The 15,421-nt window shown below is 47.3% G+C and overlaps 1 protein-coding gene across 1 annotated transcript in view; it reads left to right on the plus strand.

Moving 5' to 3' along the window:
* ATP8A2 (ATPase phospholipid transporting 8A2) overlaps positions 1 to 15,421 on the plus strand; it is a 1,954,943-nt gene that overhangs the window by 732,964 nt on the left and 1,206,558 nt on the right. Inside the window, exon 23 of the mRNA XM_069202231.1 lies at positions 2,931 to 3,069. Coding sequence (XP_069058332.1) covers positions 2,931 to 3,069 — 139 coding nt within the window. The remainder of the gene's footprint in view (positions 1 to 2,930; positions 3,070 to 15,421) is intronic.

Below are 15,421 nucleotides of genomic sequence, written 5' to 3' on the forward strand. Positions count from 1 at the left end.
AACTCTTTTTGTGTGTCTTTTAATTCAGCTTCATTCCGGGGGAAGCAAATCTGTGCATTCCCCAGCAACAGCTATAAATCCTAGGCAGCTGGAACAGACCTCTTCCATTTGAGGGCCTGGCTGGCTAGATTGGAGGGAGAAGTTCTGACCTTCTGACACTTGCCCTCTCGGAGCCAGATCATGGCACCACTAAAGATAAAGATCTGCATTTAATGGCCCATGGCAAACAAGACTGAAATTTAGGGGAGACATCTGTGGTTCAAAGGGTAACCCTATGCACCACCCACAACTTCATAGGAACACTTGAGCATAACTATGAGTACCACATTTCAGCAACTTAGAGATACACTAGCAGGGACATGGGACCGGTATCGCTGGACTGCGTGGTGCACACTGCCAGAGAGATCTGTTGACACAGGAGTATTTACTGTCTTAGGAAGGGATCTGCGCAACCTTCAGGCATCGTGGCTGGCCTGGGCAGACTGCCTTCTGCTGTGTGGCACTCTGAAATGTGTTCTCCAAGGGCTTGCTGGCCCCATGTTCTTTCTGGAGGTCTCTGGGACATCAAAGACCTCCTGCAAGGGACCTACACCATCTACTGACATCATCTGGAGAGCAGTGCCCTTCTCTGTGCCTACATCATATGTTGGACTTCACCTGGTTGCAGCGGTGTGAGCATAGAACAAATATTGTATCTGGAGACCAGAATTACCTGATGCGGAGCCTTCAAAGTACTGCCCGCACTTAAGGAGTGTGATCCTTCATCGTGGGGCCACTGCATGCATAACTGTCTTGGTTGTTGTGAGCGGATTCACCTGTGGCAGGACTCTGCATGGCTCACTTTTGTCGAGGGAGTTCCATCTCTCTTGTGCAACACCGACTTCATGTTCATTGTGTGTGGTGTCCGATTCATAGGTTGTGACCCTTGGATTTGGGGGTACATCTAGAGCAGTGCCACATTCTACTTCGTGTGGCACCACTGAACTTGCGTCTTTGTGTGTGACTGGATTGTCTGGTGCAACTCAAGTCATCGCGCAAGAAATGTTCTGCCTCATTCCAGGGAGGTATTGGATTGGAGTTCTTCGTGTGTGACCAGATTGTCTGGTGCGACTCAAGTCATTGTTCACTAGACGTAGTGCCTCATTCCAGGGAGGTACGGCATTGGAGTTTTTCAGGTGATTGCCTGGAATTGTCTGGTGTGGCTCAAGCCATCTCACACTAGACCAGTGCCTCATTCTGGCGAGGTACTGCTTTGGAAACTTTTTCACGTGTGATCAAATTGTCTGAGGCGACTCAAGTCATCGTGTCCCAGGTGTTGTGCCTCATTCCAGGGAGGTGCAGACCTGGTAACTCTTTGTGTGCAACCGGAATTGTCAGGGCAGCTAAAGTCCTCACACCCCAGATGCTGTGCGTCCTTCCCAGGAGGTGTGGAATTGGTAACTATTTGGGTTTTGGAGTGCCTGGCTGGGCACTGCTGTGACTAGAGTGTGACCCAGGTGAACCGCCCCGGGGTTTGCAGACCTATGAGTGAACCTCCAGAGCAGTGCCCAAGCCTTCATGTGTTAATTGTTGCCTTATCAGCGGTTATCTCTTCTTCCGCTCACCTTGTCCCCGGGATCCTGAAAAGCGTGACTTCGGCGGCGAGCAGCCTAGTATCTGGGGAAAGATTGCTTTCATCTCTAGCTCATGGGGAGGTGGGGTAGCAGGAACTGGTTAGTGGGTGGAAGGCAGTTTGGGGCCCAGGGTGTCTGCGAACACAGTGAGATTAACCTGTCATATATCAGTGCACCACATTAGAGTGCTAGGAGCAAATGTATGCGAGTCTGTGTGTACGAGCCACCTGATATCCGTGGCACCATGTAGCTGCAAATGTAAGGGAGTGAGTACTGGTGAGTAATAAAATTACAGGGTGGTGTTGCCGTACATGTTATTTCTTTCCAGAGGCCTCTTACGGTTGACATTGAACTTTACTTGTGCTGCCCAGGCTGCGGAGCTAATTAAAAGAGCTGCTAGCTATGTTCATATTGCTGTTAGCTTTGTGAACGGGGGTGCACCCTGCAATAGTGTAGTGTTGAATTGGGGTCATCGCTAGAGTAGGTCTTGTGCTGGCAACGTGTGGCACTGCATGAGGGTGCTGGGAGGGAAATTATTATTTTTCTCACGTGTACATACTGTTTTCAGTGTTTAACACAGTTGGGCCTAGTTCTGTGAGTAATATTTCTACATGTGATTTAAGCTTAGATTTACATGATGATCATGCTGTGTTAATAATGTGTCTGTTGAATACAAATTTTATTTACATACTACTCGTGTGAAGTCTCCTTTGTGACGCTCAGTGTTATTGTTGTGAAAAAGTGCTGTGCCATTGCTTTACACATTGCCCCTGTGAAAAGCCTGACTGCTCTGTGTCAATCTACCTAAGGGTGAGCGCAGGTTGTACAGTAAGTTTAATCATCTACCCCTGACGGAAGTGGTAGGTTCTGTCTGGCTAAGGCCTTGCCTCAGTCAACCAGAACATGCCACCTCCAACATTGTCCATGGCACCTTTTTTGTTTAAACTCCTAGAGGCATCTTAACTTGCATTTCTGCACCATACACAATTTTAAATAAAGAAACATATTTAAAGTATCAAAGATCGCAAATACATAGTAATGGACAGAACTACGTATTTTTATAAAAAGAAACTTGAACTTTAGAGAGACAAGCTTAAATATACTGACCACCATTCTACCCAGTAAGTGATTGTTGCCTTAATAGTATTATATGCTAGAGTTAGGATGTATTTGCAAACAGTTTTTAAATGAAAAGTAAACCATGTTTAAATATGAAAATGTTAACACAAATATCATAATAGTCTCTTCCATTGTTTTAAGACACCTGTATTCAAGTTTTTCAAATCCAGATAGTTACATAAACCAATCTGTTTTCAGAATTTGCTACTTCTAGGAGCAACAGCCATAGAGGATCGCCTCCAAGGTGGTGTACCTGAAACTATAGCAACCCTAATGAAAGCTGAAATCAAAATTTGGGTGCTGACAGGAGATAAACAGGAAACTGCTATCAACATAGGTAACAAAATGTCTGTCTATCTGCTGGGGTGCTTTCTGAAATGATGCATTGCTTTCAACTAACAAACTTTTTAGTAGTCCATACAGCACTGTATGGTGTTTTTAACCTCTGAAATCTTCATCTTTGGTTAGTAAATCGTTGTTTATCTTTACAAAGCTCATATTTATTCATTTTTAGGAGTAAAGAAATACCCATCATCTGGGACTGAGCCATTTCAAACCATGGACTTTCATCTGTAGGGACCAGAGTTATCACATGGGAACATCTTATGAGCTTTGTGTCCTGGGCTCTATGTTTGAACCCTCACAATACGTGAGGGGTCAGTATTTGTCTTCCAATACAAAATGATGAAAGAGGCCTGAATATGAAATTGTGATTTCAACATTGGTGTGAGGAGTTGGGGTGGCCAGGACTCATGCAGTTTCACTCTGCGGAATTCTGCGGAGTTGCATAAAAACTCTTCAAGATTCCGTGGAGTTCTGCGGGAAGACGGAAACCGGTATGTCGCACTGACCATGCAGATTTCTTTACAGATGTGAGCTTGTTCTGCGCTGAGCAATCAGTGCAAACAACACCATGATGTGCACCAGAGGGCACTGCTGGTCGAGTTTGTTTTGCTGCCGCTCAAAGAAACTTTCTATTCGAGTGGCAGCTTTTCCAGAGTGACCAACTGCAACCACCTGCGTTGGGAAAATCTCACAGGGTGCCCTCCTAGTGCTAAGGGACACCACTTCTTGCTCACCAACTTTCTGTTGGCGATTTGTATTTGAGAAAATACTCTGCCGTGTGGCAGTTGGTGAAATTTGGCGAGAACTCTGGAACTGTATGCGTAATGCAGAGTGGCCAAAACTTTACCACCCACCCCTCATGAGGAGCTGAACAACAAAAGTGTTTTGTCGGCTTTAGGACAGAGTTGATATGCATGAAGAGAAATATTTCTCTGGGGTGAACCAGGTCTCCATGAGGAAGAGATTATCTAACTTGTTTCTGGTTATGGCATTTAGCTTTGTTTGCTGACAAACAATAACATGATGAAGTAACAGTAGCTTGGACAGGCATACATTCAGTGCTACACTACAGTACAGGACGTCACGGAGAATTTTACTTTAAGAAGAGCTCCTTGGTGCCATAATCATTGAGCATACTTTCTAGAAAGACTCACTACTAACAACATATAGGTAATGGACGTGTCAGGGTTCAATCTTTAGTCATTAGATTTGTAGAGCGCTACTTGTCACCTGTGAGGGTGTCCAGGCACCTGCAGGATCCAGTTAAGTAGCTGAATAACCAGGTTTTCATTGACTTTTAGAACTCTGGAAGAGCTGGAGAGGCCTGGAGATGAAAGGTAGCTTGTTCCATGTCTTCGCTGCTAGGTAGGAGAGGAGAGACCTCCACATCTGCTACTTCAGATGTGGGGGTGGGGGTTAGTGAAAGGGATGGGGAGCAGAGATGTCTGATGGGCAGAAGGAAATTAAGGCAGTGGCTCATGTAGGTGGGTCCGCAGTTGTGTAGGGCCTTGTATGCATCAGTCAGGAACTTGAGCTGGCATCTTTTCTGTACAGGGAGCCAGTGGAGTTCTCCGAGGTAGGTGGTGATCTGGGTTCACCTAGGTAGATTCAGGACTAGTCTGGCTGCAGCGCTCTGTATGTACTGTAGTTGTGGGGGGAGGTGAGCTGCAATCTCTGCGTAGAGAGCATTACAATAGTCCAGTCAGCTGGAGATGAGGGCCTGGGTGATGGTATGTTTGGAGCTATATTGTAGCCAGTTAAATATCTTACGAAGCATGTGGGGCGAAGAAGCAGGAGCAGGAGACAGAGTTGACGTGAGTTGTTATGGTTAGCTTGTTGTCCAGAGTGATGCCTAGGTTCCTAGGGTAGCCAGTGGGGGTAGGAGTAGGTTTGAGATCTGAGAGCCACATGGGTGCTTCCAATGGGGAGCCTTTTTACCAAAAATCAATACCTCTGTCTTGTCCGTGTTGAACTTCAGGCCGTTGTCCTTCATTAAGTTGGCAACATCTGTTATGCAGTTGTGGAAGATGGTCTTGGTGTTGATGCTGTCTTCGGAGAGGGAGAGGATGAGTTATTTATCGTCGGTATAGGATATGAATGGACTGAGTTATTGATGGAGGCAGTGTTCTGTGGGGCGAGATGGCTCCATTCGCTTAGTCGGATGTCTGTGGTAGTAGCAGGGATGTTGTCTTGCTTGAAGAAGTTGATGGCCTTGGGCTAGGGTTTGAAGTTTCTGTAAATGTTGGCAATCTTGTTGTGGAAGAAGTTTGCAAGGTTGTCGCAGAGTTCTTGTGAGGGGGTAATGTTGTTTGTTGCAGCTAAGGGGTTGGAGAATTCTTTGAGGATGTTGAAGAGTTTTTTGCTGTTAACGGAGCTTGATTCGATGTGTAAGACCAGGGCCTTTTTCTTCGATTCTCGCAACTGTCTGTGGTAGAAATTAAGGGCTATTTTGAAGGCGATCTTGTTGGTCGTGTCCTTGCTGCTTCGCCACCTCCTTTCCAGTTGTTTACAGTGTTGTTTAGCAGTTGTGAGGTCTTCAGTGTACCAGTTAGCCTGCTTAGTAGACCTTCTGTGTGTGTTGTTGGCTATAAAAATGATGCTGTCGGCGCAGTTGGTGGTCCAATTCACCAAGTTTCTGGCATTCTGGTCTTTCTTGTTGGAGGAGATGGGGTGAATGGTATTGAAAGTTGTTGATCCATGTGTCCTTTAAGACTTTTCTCAAGCTGCGGTGGTGACATTGGGCAGACTGAGGGTAACGGTCTGAGAGCTGGTGATGTTGAAGTGAACAATAGAATGGTCAGTCCAGGTGAGTTCCGTGGTGTGGCTGTACCTGTTGCGGTCACTGGAGGTGAAGATGGGGTCTTGTGTGTGGCCTGTGGTGTACATGGGGTAATGGGCAAGTTGGGCAAATCCCATGGTGTTAATGCTGTTGAGAAGATTGTTAGTGTTGATGTCATGTGGTAGTGTTGATATCATTGTGGTTGTCGAGGTGGAAGTTGAGGTCACCAAGGAAAATGTAGTTGTTGGAGTCTATGACGTGGGGGGCAATGAAGTTGCAAAAAGCTGGACATGGTCTTGGAGGACTGTAGGCGTGGATGACCCTGATGGTGGTGTTGTGTGGTGGTGCATTGGATGGATTCTATGTGTATGAGGTCGATCCCTCCACTAGATCTGTTGATGTGGTCGCAGTGGGTGTTCTTGTTTCCTTTGGGTATTGCCGTGGCGATGTCAGGCGTGGAAGTGGGGTTGAGCCAGGTCTCAGTGAGGAAGAGGATGTTGGGTGTAAGAATGGAGATAAGGTCCCAAATCTCGGTGGTGTGTTGCATAGTGAACGTGTGTTGAGAAGGGTGCATGTGAGCTGGTGTTTTTATTCAGGTGGTGTCTATGGTGTCTTTGGGGTGGGGCTGGTGGGTAGGCCGGTATGTGTGCTGTGGCAGGTGAAGTGGCAGTGGTTGCAGGTGAAAGGTCCTGTCATGCAGCATGGTTTGGCACAATGACTGTTTGATCCGGCATCTGTAGTCATGGGTGTAGAGCTTGGCGATGATGTGTCATCAGGAGGTGGGAGGGCCAGGGGTCATGTTGCTTTGCGCAGTTAAGGCACTGACAGGTGCAGACATTATTGCCTTTGGTGCACCTCCAGCGCACCTGCAGCACACCTGATGCACACATCCACTGCGCAGTTGTACTGCGGCCTGCATTAAGAAGATCCTGGGGTCAGCGGGGCGGGGAGCGGTGGTGTTACTGGATCAGGCTGGAACAAGCAGGAACTGGAAGCCACAGGCAAGTGGCAGGCTAGGTATCTAGGTGCCTTCTATTTGAGTAGTGTGTGATTTTGTTATTGTATAGTAGTGGTCGTCAGTCTGCTGACACAGTGATGTGTGTGACAAGCTGGAGAGAGTGAGAGTATGAGGATGGTGTGCCCTCCGCACGCCTTGAATAGATGTTCCGATTCCATTATATCCATACTGTAGTGTGTGTTACAGGCTACGGAGGTTGCAGGTCAGATTCCGGCTCCAGAGCGAGCAGTGTGATGTCCTATGTTGTGATTTGCAGATTTTTACCTACCTGAAAATGCAATCTGCTGATCATCTTGTCCTCAGTCTGTGCCCAGTTTCTGAGCTCGAGCTTCCATTTGGCAAAGCATGGGGCAGTTGTGTTCCAGTGCATTATCACTCACCATGCCAGTGCCTATACCAGGTCAACACATTTAAACCCGGCTTTATCTGTTTGGGCACACATCATCAGGCCTAATAAGCATGTCTTCTGTGAGTTTAGGTGATGTCTGCCTATGATGTGGGCAACGTCTGTGTATTTCTCATTCCAGCAGAACAGGCATCATTTATATAATTGTCCAAGGATAGCAATACACAGCCATCTTAGAAGATACCTGGCCAAGCAGTGTCTTATAATGAACACCAGGAGTGGGGGCGGGTGCCCACTGGGAGGGGGCACTTTGTGTCGGACAGGATCATCGTGTGGGATACTCTGGGCCAGAGATAAGTGACCTCCGGCGGTGCAGCCGATGCCATCCAGGTCATCAGCCATTATAGCTGGGCTGCCAGGTAATAGTCATTCAGGACCAGATGTAGCATAGGGTTTTACCCATTTTGTGTCTATAGGAAAATGTGTTTGTACATATGGCCCTTAGTTCCAGTGCCTCCAGCCTGCCGGTGTCCAGCAGGAGGCAAAGTTTGTCCTGGGCTATCCTGTGTTTACCCGCTGCCATATTAAGCCAGAGAGCCATGCGTTGAGGTCGCGAAGTATGAACTTAGGCAGTGACAGTGGGAGATTAGAAAACAAATAGAGGAAACGTGGCAGAGCCAGTGCAATTCAACCCACAGGGGACAGAGGCAGTTGCTACCAGAACATCGACGACTGCCACAGGGCTATTATCATCCTGTCTATGTTTCTCTCTCGGACTGCACCCAGATTCCTGTGCATGTTTACACCTAGATACTTACCCATTTGTTTAGTGATCAGTATTTCAAGTGGCTCCTCCTTCTCAAGGGAAAGGGTGCAATCCTCCAACAGTGGGCATACAAAGGGCCTGTGGACGTTGACCTCGATGCCCGACAGCACTGCAAAAGAGTGTAGGGCTTCCATGGTCAGTGCTAATACTTTGTTGGCATTATGTAAATATATTAGGATGTTATCCGTGTACAGATATGGCATAATTGTGTGCTGCTAATTGTATTCCCTGTCTGGGGCTCTCAAGGTGTGTACTGTATGCCAGGGGTTTCATCACCACTGCAAAGAGCAGTGGCTAGACCGGGCACTCCTGCCTATGTGTATATGTCAGAGGTCAGAGTACTCTTGCGGGACTCGTGCCACAGGGTCTGTGCACAGAATTTGGATTTGCGTTATTATTTCAATGCTGAAGCCCATGCGAAGCAGCATGATGAATAGGTACTCCCATGAGAGCCTATCAAATGCCTTCTCCATGTCTACGGTGACTGAGATAACAGCAGGCAGATCAAGGGATAGCCTGTCCATACTTCTATTCTATAACAGGCATTTGTATAGTGCATGGCTACCCATAAGGCCTCCCAGCACTAAAATATAATATGAAGTAAACACCTGATGTTAGTAGAAGTACTTCTATCCGGTATGAACTCATTTTGATCACGGTGCACCAAGGTGGGCAAGTGTGGTAGGATACAATTTGCACGGCTTTTGCCTCGGATCTAATAGCTACTTCTAGCTGCGGGTTCCTTAGCTTTGAATTCTCCCCAGGCATCAGACTAACTATGGAAGATTTTCGTGAGCAGTACCCCTGTGCGCCTGTAGGTGGTGTTGATTGGCTCTGTGTTCATTGTCTGCATTGTCCGTTCCAGAATGATGTTGCTGGTCCTATATAGGTGCCACCCAGGCATGCGGATGTCATTTTTTTTTCTTTTTGCACCGGATAGCACTGATCCGAACACAGCTACCCCTCAGTCGATTTTTGATTGGCCTTTTTGACATTTGTCAAGTCTTTTTGAGAGATAAATTTTCTGGTGTGTCAAGGATGTCTTCTAAGAAGACAGGTTTCAAGCCCTGTGGATCCTGTCACTGGGCAGTGTCTGTGGTGGATCCGCACCCCTTTATGTCTTTGTGGCCTGGAGCGCGACACAACCTGAAGTCGTGCTCTGAGTACCAGGCCATGCATTTGAAGGTTTTGATGGAGCGCTTCCTACAGCTGATGGCGGCCCAGCATGCGACTCTGCACATGTCAAGGTCGAGAGGAAGGTCCCAGGATGGGTCACGGAGTCCGAAGTCATCGTCGTCCCACCCTAAGTCCTCAGGAAAATTGGGAAAGTTAAGGCAAAAGAAGAAATCCAAGAAGTCGAAGCTGTCTTCGACTTCTCATCCATGGGGCGGCACTCCCGGCGCCGCCCGCACCCATGAACTTCACGATCCCCATTGTAATTCCCGACTGCGACACAGAGCTGAATAGCATCGTACAACACCACCACTGGCACCAACAACTGTCTCGCCTCCTCGTACGAATCCTGAGCCCTATTCACAACAAGACACAGGGGCTCCAGTGAACAGGATTATTGCCTACCACCACAACCCCACACCTGGGGAGCCAAGTTTCTTGACACAATACCCCACCCCTAAGAGCGTAGTGGTCCAAACCTCTACCTCCTATGGTGTGTTCCCTTCCGCTTCCCTGGATAGGGAATCTGAAAGATTAGACTCACTTGGGAAGAAGATCTTTTCTCTGCCAGCCTTGTATTGTGGTCAGTGAACATTGCATGCCTTTTGGGCTGTTATTCCCACATGCTGCAGGATATGGTTGAGCAAGTGCTGCACAGGTCCAGGAGGAGGCCCGGGCTGTTCTCTCTCAGGCTGTTGCTGATGGGAGAGGCGTGGCAAAGTTCACAATTCGTTGGGGACTTGACACGACCGACTAGCAAGGTACCGCAGTTTCTTCGACAGTGGACCTGAGATGCCATGTCTGGCTGAGGATGTCTGGCTTTTTGGGTGATGTCCAGGTTTCTTTGATGGACATGCCTTTTGATTGCACACGCCTCTTCAGAGACAAGTCAGACTCTGCACTCAATTACTTCAAGGATTCTTCGGCTACAGCCAGGTCTTTGAGCCTCGTGGCTGCCCCTTGTCCTCCTCAGTCTGTCTTTTGCCCCTTTTGTGGCCACGAAAGGGGTCTCAAACTGCACCCATTCCTAGTCAGCCACTGTGACAGGTATGCTGCCCAGCCTCCTCATGGCTGAGGGCGTGGGACCCACTGACCTCGTGGATAAGGTGGCCAGGGATCTGGTCAGTCCGCCACCACCTCTCTGCAGCAGCCTCTAAACCTAGTCTGCCTCCCCCTCACACCAAGGACTGATTGGCTGCAAGATTCGTCATTACCTTCCCCACTGGCAATCCATCACTTCAGACAAGTTGGTTTTGCAGGTAGTCCAAAGGGGCTACTGCTTCCCCTTCAAGACTACACCTACATCAATGCCACCATCCTACGATTGGATGACGGAGGATCATTTCTCCTTTCTGCACAAGGAAGTTACGGCTCTCTTAGCCAAGGAAGCAATAGAGAGGGTTCCAATGCCAGAGCCTGTGGTTGCTATTCCCACTATGTTTTGGTCCCCAAAAAGACAAGGATCTTCGCCCTATCCTAGACCTTTAATCCCTCATTCTCTTCTTCAAGAAGGAGAAGTTCAAGATGCTCTTGTTGGCTCAGGTCTTGTCTGCTCTGGACCCAGGAGACTGGATGGTAGAGTTGGACTTGATTATTATTTTCATATCCCTGTCCTGCCTGTCCACAGACGTTACTAGCAGTTCACAGTGGGCCACAAGCACTTTCATTTCACCGTGCTCCCCTTTGGCCTTACCAGAACCCCTCTGGTGTTTACTAAGATATGTCGGTGGTTGCAGCTCATCTGCAGAGTTCATTGTGTCCCTTGCCCAGCAGGGCTCTGCTCTGGGTGCTCTTATGGGATATTTGTCTGCTATTTCTACTTTTTTGCAGTTGCCTTATCAACCTTTTTTGTATGTCTCCTTTTGTACTTAGGCTCCTCAAAGGTCTTACACGTCTTTTTCCTCCATCCCCATTCATTTGCCCCAATCGGATCTGAATTGGGTTCTGACTTTTTTGATGTGCTGTCCTTTCAAGCCTCTTTACAATTGTCCTCTCAGTCTTTTAATGTTGAAAACAGCCTTTCATGTGGCAATTACATCTGCCTGCCGAGTGAATGAGCTACAGGCATTGTCATCTAAGCAGCCCTACCTTTCTATCCTGACAAATTGGTACTTCACACTACGGCCTCTTTTCTGCCAAAAGTGGCCATGTCCTTTTGTGTAGGCCAATCCATCACCTTGCCTACTTTTTACGCACACCCACATCCTTCTAAGGAAGAGGAGAGACTCCACCGCCTGCACCCAAAAAGAGTGTTAGCATTCTACCTTGATAGTACAAGAGTTCCAGGTGGTTGACCAGCTCTTTGTAGGGTAAGTGAGTGTGATGAAAAGTTGGGCATTGAAGAAGCAGACCATCTCTAGATGGGTCCTACTCCGCAATAAGATCTGCAATGCACTGGCCAAAAAGCAACCCAAGGATTTGCACGCTCATTCTACCTGACCTGAAGCTGAGACCATTGCGTTACCATGTGGAGTTCCAGTCCAGGACATCTGCCAGGCAGCAACGTGGACATCTCTACACACGTTTACCAAGCACTGCTGCCTGGACAGTCACGTCCATGGAGACGGACACTTTGCTCATTCAGTCCTGCAGGACTTTCTAGTTTGAACTTGGTTTGCAGACCCACCTCCGGGGTTGGTATTGCTTGGGTATCTATTCAAAGGTAAGGAACCTGCAGCTAGATGTCTCTGTCAGATGGACAAGTTGCTTACCTTCGGCAACACTTTATCTGGTAGAGACTATGGCTGGGTAAATGTGGCTGTCCCACCACCAACAGGCTGGCAGTGCAGACTGCCACATTATGAGTGTGGCGGGTTGACCTCTGCCAACCTGCCACATCTCCACTCATATCGCCATGACGTTCAGGACCGCTGGGCTGGAGATGATCATCGCTGATCTGGCGGTCCACAGAATACTGCTGCAGTATTCGGAGCCGGCTTTCCACCATGGTTTCTGCGGCGGTAGCACCACCAGGAAAACCATGGCGGAAAGACTACCGGTGATGGGGAATTTCTTCCCTGTCACCAGTAGACAGCCCCAACCCGCCCCCCCACCAAACACTAAACTCCACCTCCCCCCTTCAGCCACAACACCCCCCACTCCCAACCCCCCCATTCAGCCACAATTGCGTGATTAATCCTGTCTTAGGTCCCACCCCCCCTTCTAGGTGCAGAGTGTATCAACTGGCCTCCCAGAGTGGACGTGCGGGTGGAACCTTCACAACACAGGGCCCCAAGCACATCCGACAAACAGAGAATATTCCATTTTGAAAAACAAAGTCGTCACCTTTCCCGCAAACAAAATAGGCAATCGTTGGTATGGAAATTAGGCCAACAGTCAATCACCAGTGTAAATTCTTATAAATATTTAGGTGTTGAATTTCAAGCCTCAGCATCCAGCAAACTCCATCCAGTATTGTGTTAAAAAACAAGGCCAAAGGGACTGTATTTGCATTGAACAAAGTGACAACCTCAGTGTTATTAGTGCCAGATATTTGCCTTCACTAGCGTACGGCCTCGAAACATTTCCAAAAAGGTTTGGGGTTAGTTGAAACTAGTTCAATCCAGGCTCTATAGATGAAGCTTTAATTTCTCAAACTCCACTAGGGAAGCTCAAATTTGCCTGGAATTTAGCCTCATGGATCAAGCCCTGGCTCGAAGGACAACTTTACCAAACCTTTAGTTTAAACTAAAAACAGCAGAGATTGGGACCTTCAAATATCACCTTGGCCTAGATTTGACTCATTCACGATCCTTGCTGTGGCATAGCGCCATCAAAAAAACTCTCATGTAGCTTCAGATGGTTCCACCAAGAATTGATGGACTTAACCCAGATCTGTGACTGGGGGTGAATGTTTGATTGGTTCTGCATTCCGTCCATCATTTGTGTTTGTTTGCTTTTGTCACCATAAGTGCTCCGGGTTTGCCCAAACGTGGGCCCCTGGCTCACTATGCCACTGTATTCAAGCTAGCCTGGCTGATGAAGGGTGATACCCTGAAACCGGTCCCAGGTTGCTTGTTTCAGGTCCAGGGAGGACCTGGCTTGGCAGTTCAGACTGGACTTTTCCCATGGGGAACAGGGTCCAGACGGATTTGCATATGGCTGGGCCCAAACTGGTCTGGCAGGGTAAGAAAAAGAATTGATGGATTTAACCAGATCTGTGACTGGGGGTGAATGTTTGATTGGTTCTGCATTCCGTCCATCATTTGTGTTTGTTCAAAGGACAACTTTACCAAAGCTTTGGTTTAAACTAAAAACAGCAGAGATTGGGACCTTCAAATATCACCTTGGCCTAGATTTGACTCATTCATGATCCTTGCTGTGGCATAGCACCATCAAATAAACTCTGATGCAGCTTCAAATGGTTACACCAAGGTCTCTGAACATTACCTATGAATGCTTTAAATGCTTTCCTGAGAAGAATCATTGAAATCTATTAAGCAAAAGTAGATCTTCAAACTTTACTGGCTAAGGCTCACAAGCCTTTTGCAGTGATCATCTATGGAGAGGTGGCACCACAACAATTCGTAATGCTGTCCATTTCTAAGATATCCAATTTAACATTTATGAGGCTTTGTATGGGATTATTTGATGTAGGAGAAGTTGTCCAAGGATGGAAGTACATACACCCAGACAAACCCTATTGCTTCTGCTCTTATTGTCAATAATCTTGTGCCCACATCTTATGTGCTTTCCTTGCTTTGGAACTAGAAATAAGAGCTCCTCGTAAACCACTATTCCTTAAGCTGAACTTTCAATCCTTTCAGGAGGCAATTAAATACTGCTTCCACAGAATGGACTGCAGACTTACGGTTAGATTCTCCAGGTTTATGGACAAGGTTGCCGAATTAACAGATAAACAGCAAGACAATCTCTGAATAGGATGAAAATAGGCAGTCATTCTTTGGAGTTTAAACTATATTGACTGAATATTGCACTAAGCACTTCTATTTGTACATTGGATATTCCATAACTATTAATAGAAATGTTTTATTCATTGTAGCAGGCTCGCTCTCTATGTTGGGTGCATAAATGATGTGCACTTTATAGAGAATCCAAGCAACCCCACCCTGGTTGCCAAAGGTAAAAAGCAAACCACTTAATGCTCTGTTTTTGTGGTAGTGAGGACGAGCAGTTAGGCTTATCTTGGAGATGTGCTAAGCATTTGTTGTACTCACAGTATCAATAAATGTGGACACACATTCAAACGAGTAACTCCAGACCAATTTACAAAAATACTTCAGATTTTTATAATTTTTTTTAGACCAAGATCATCGAAATTGGGTAAGTACTTTTTAAGTTATGATTTTTAAAGTTTAGAATATGTTCTGTTTCTGGGCATAAATATGCACTATTGGACTAAATAGGAAAAACTTTTAAAAATGCATATGAAATCAGGCAATGTTCTTACACGTGTCACCTTCTATTTTTAGGTCGAGGTCATCAGGATGTCCTGTGGGCCAGCTGGAGAAGTTTGGGCTGTTCCCGGTTTCAGCAGGAAGAGCGGCTGAAAGTCTTGGAGCTGGTGTAGAACGTTGAAGGGGACCACTTAGAAACACACTGCACAGGTGGACTTAAAAATAAGTCTGGTGGGTACCCTTGGAGTATAGAGGTTGCAAGGGGTTGAGGGCCCCTAGAGCACAGCTGGTTCATTGATGAAAGCCCAGGGAAGCAGGATGCAGCGTGTATTGGTCAACCAGGGATTGTGCGTCCTAGGGTTCTTGAAGCCCTGGGCAGGTCACATGGAGGGTGGATTGCAGGCCAGCAGGGCCACTCTGGGGGTGGTTCTCAGGTGTCCTGAAGTCCCTCAATGGGCACTTGCTTTTGGTCCCTTTGGAGTCCGGAGAGGACTTTTCTTCTGGGTCTCTGACTTTGGGGGTTCAGAACGCCGGGTATTGGTACGTCTGAGGCCCTGAAAGTTGCAGCACCACCAAACGAGGCACACTGGTAGGCTTTGTCCTACGGGTCCGTCGAGTGGAGTTTGATTGGGCTGCTATGTCAGGTTCATTGGTCAGTGGCTGGTCAGTGAACCTCCAGGGTTTCATAGAGTCCTTCAGTTGTCCAGTCGACCCCTTAGCAGCAATTGTCGTGTCCTGGGTGCAACAGGCAGGGTTTGGCACCTTTTTATTCTTGCAGCAGGGTTCTGTACTCTTGCCTTGGGTCTTATTTGCCACTGGTCTTCGTGTGTCCATCAAATCTGATC

Source organism: Pleurodeles waltl, chromosome 8, assembly GCF_031143425.1.
Source record: "Pleurodeles waltl isolate 20211129_DDA chromosome 8, aPleWal1.hap1.20221129, whole genome shotgun sequence".
Taxonomy (NCBI): Eukaryota; Metazoa; Chordata; class Amphibia; order Caudata; family Salamandridae; genus Pleurodeles; species Pleurodeles waltl.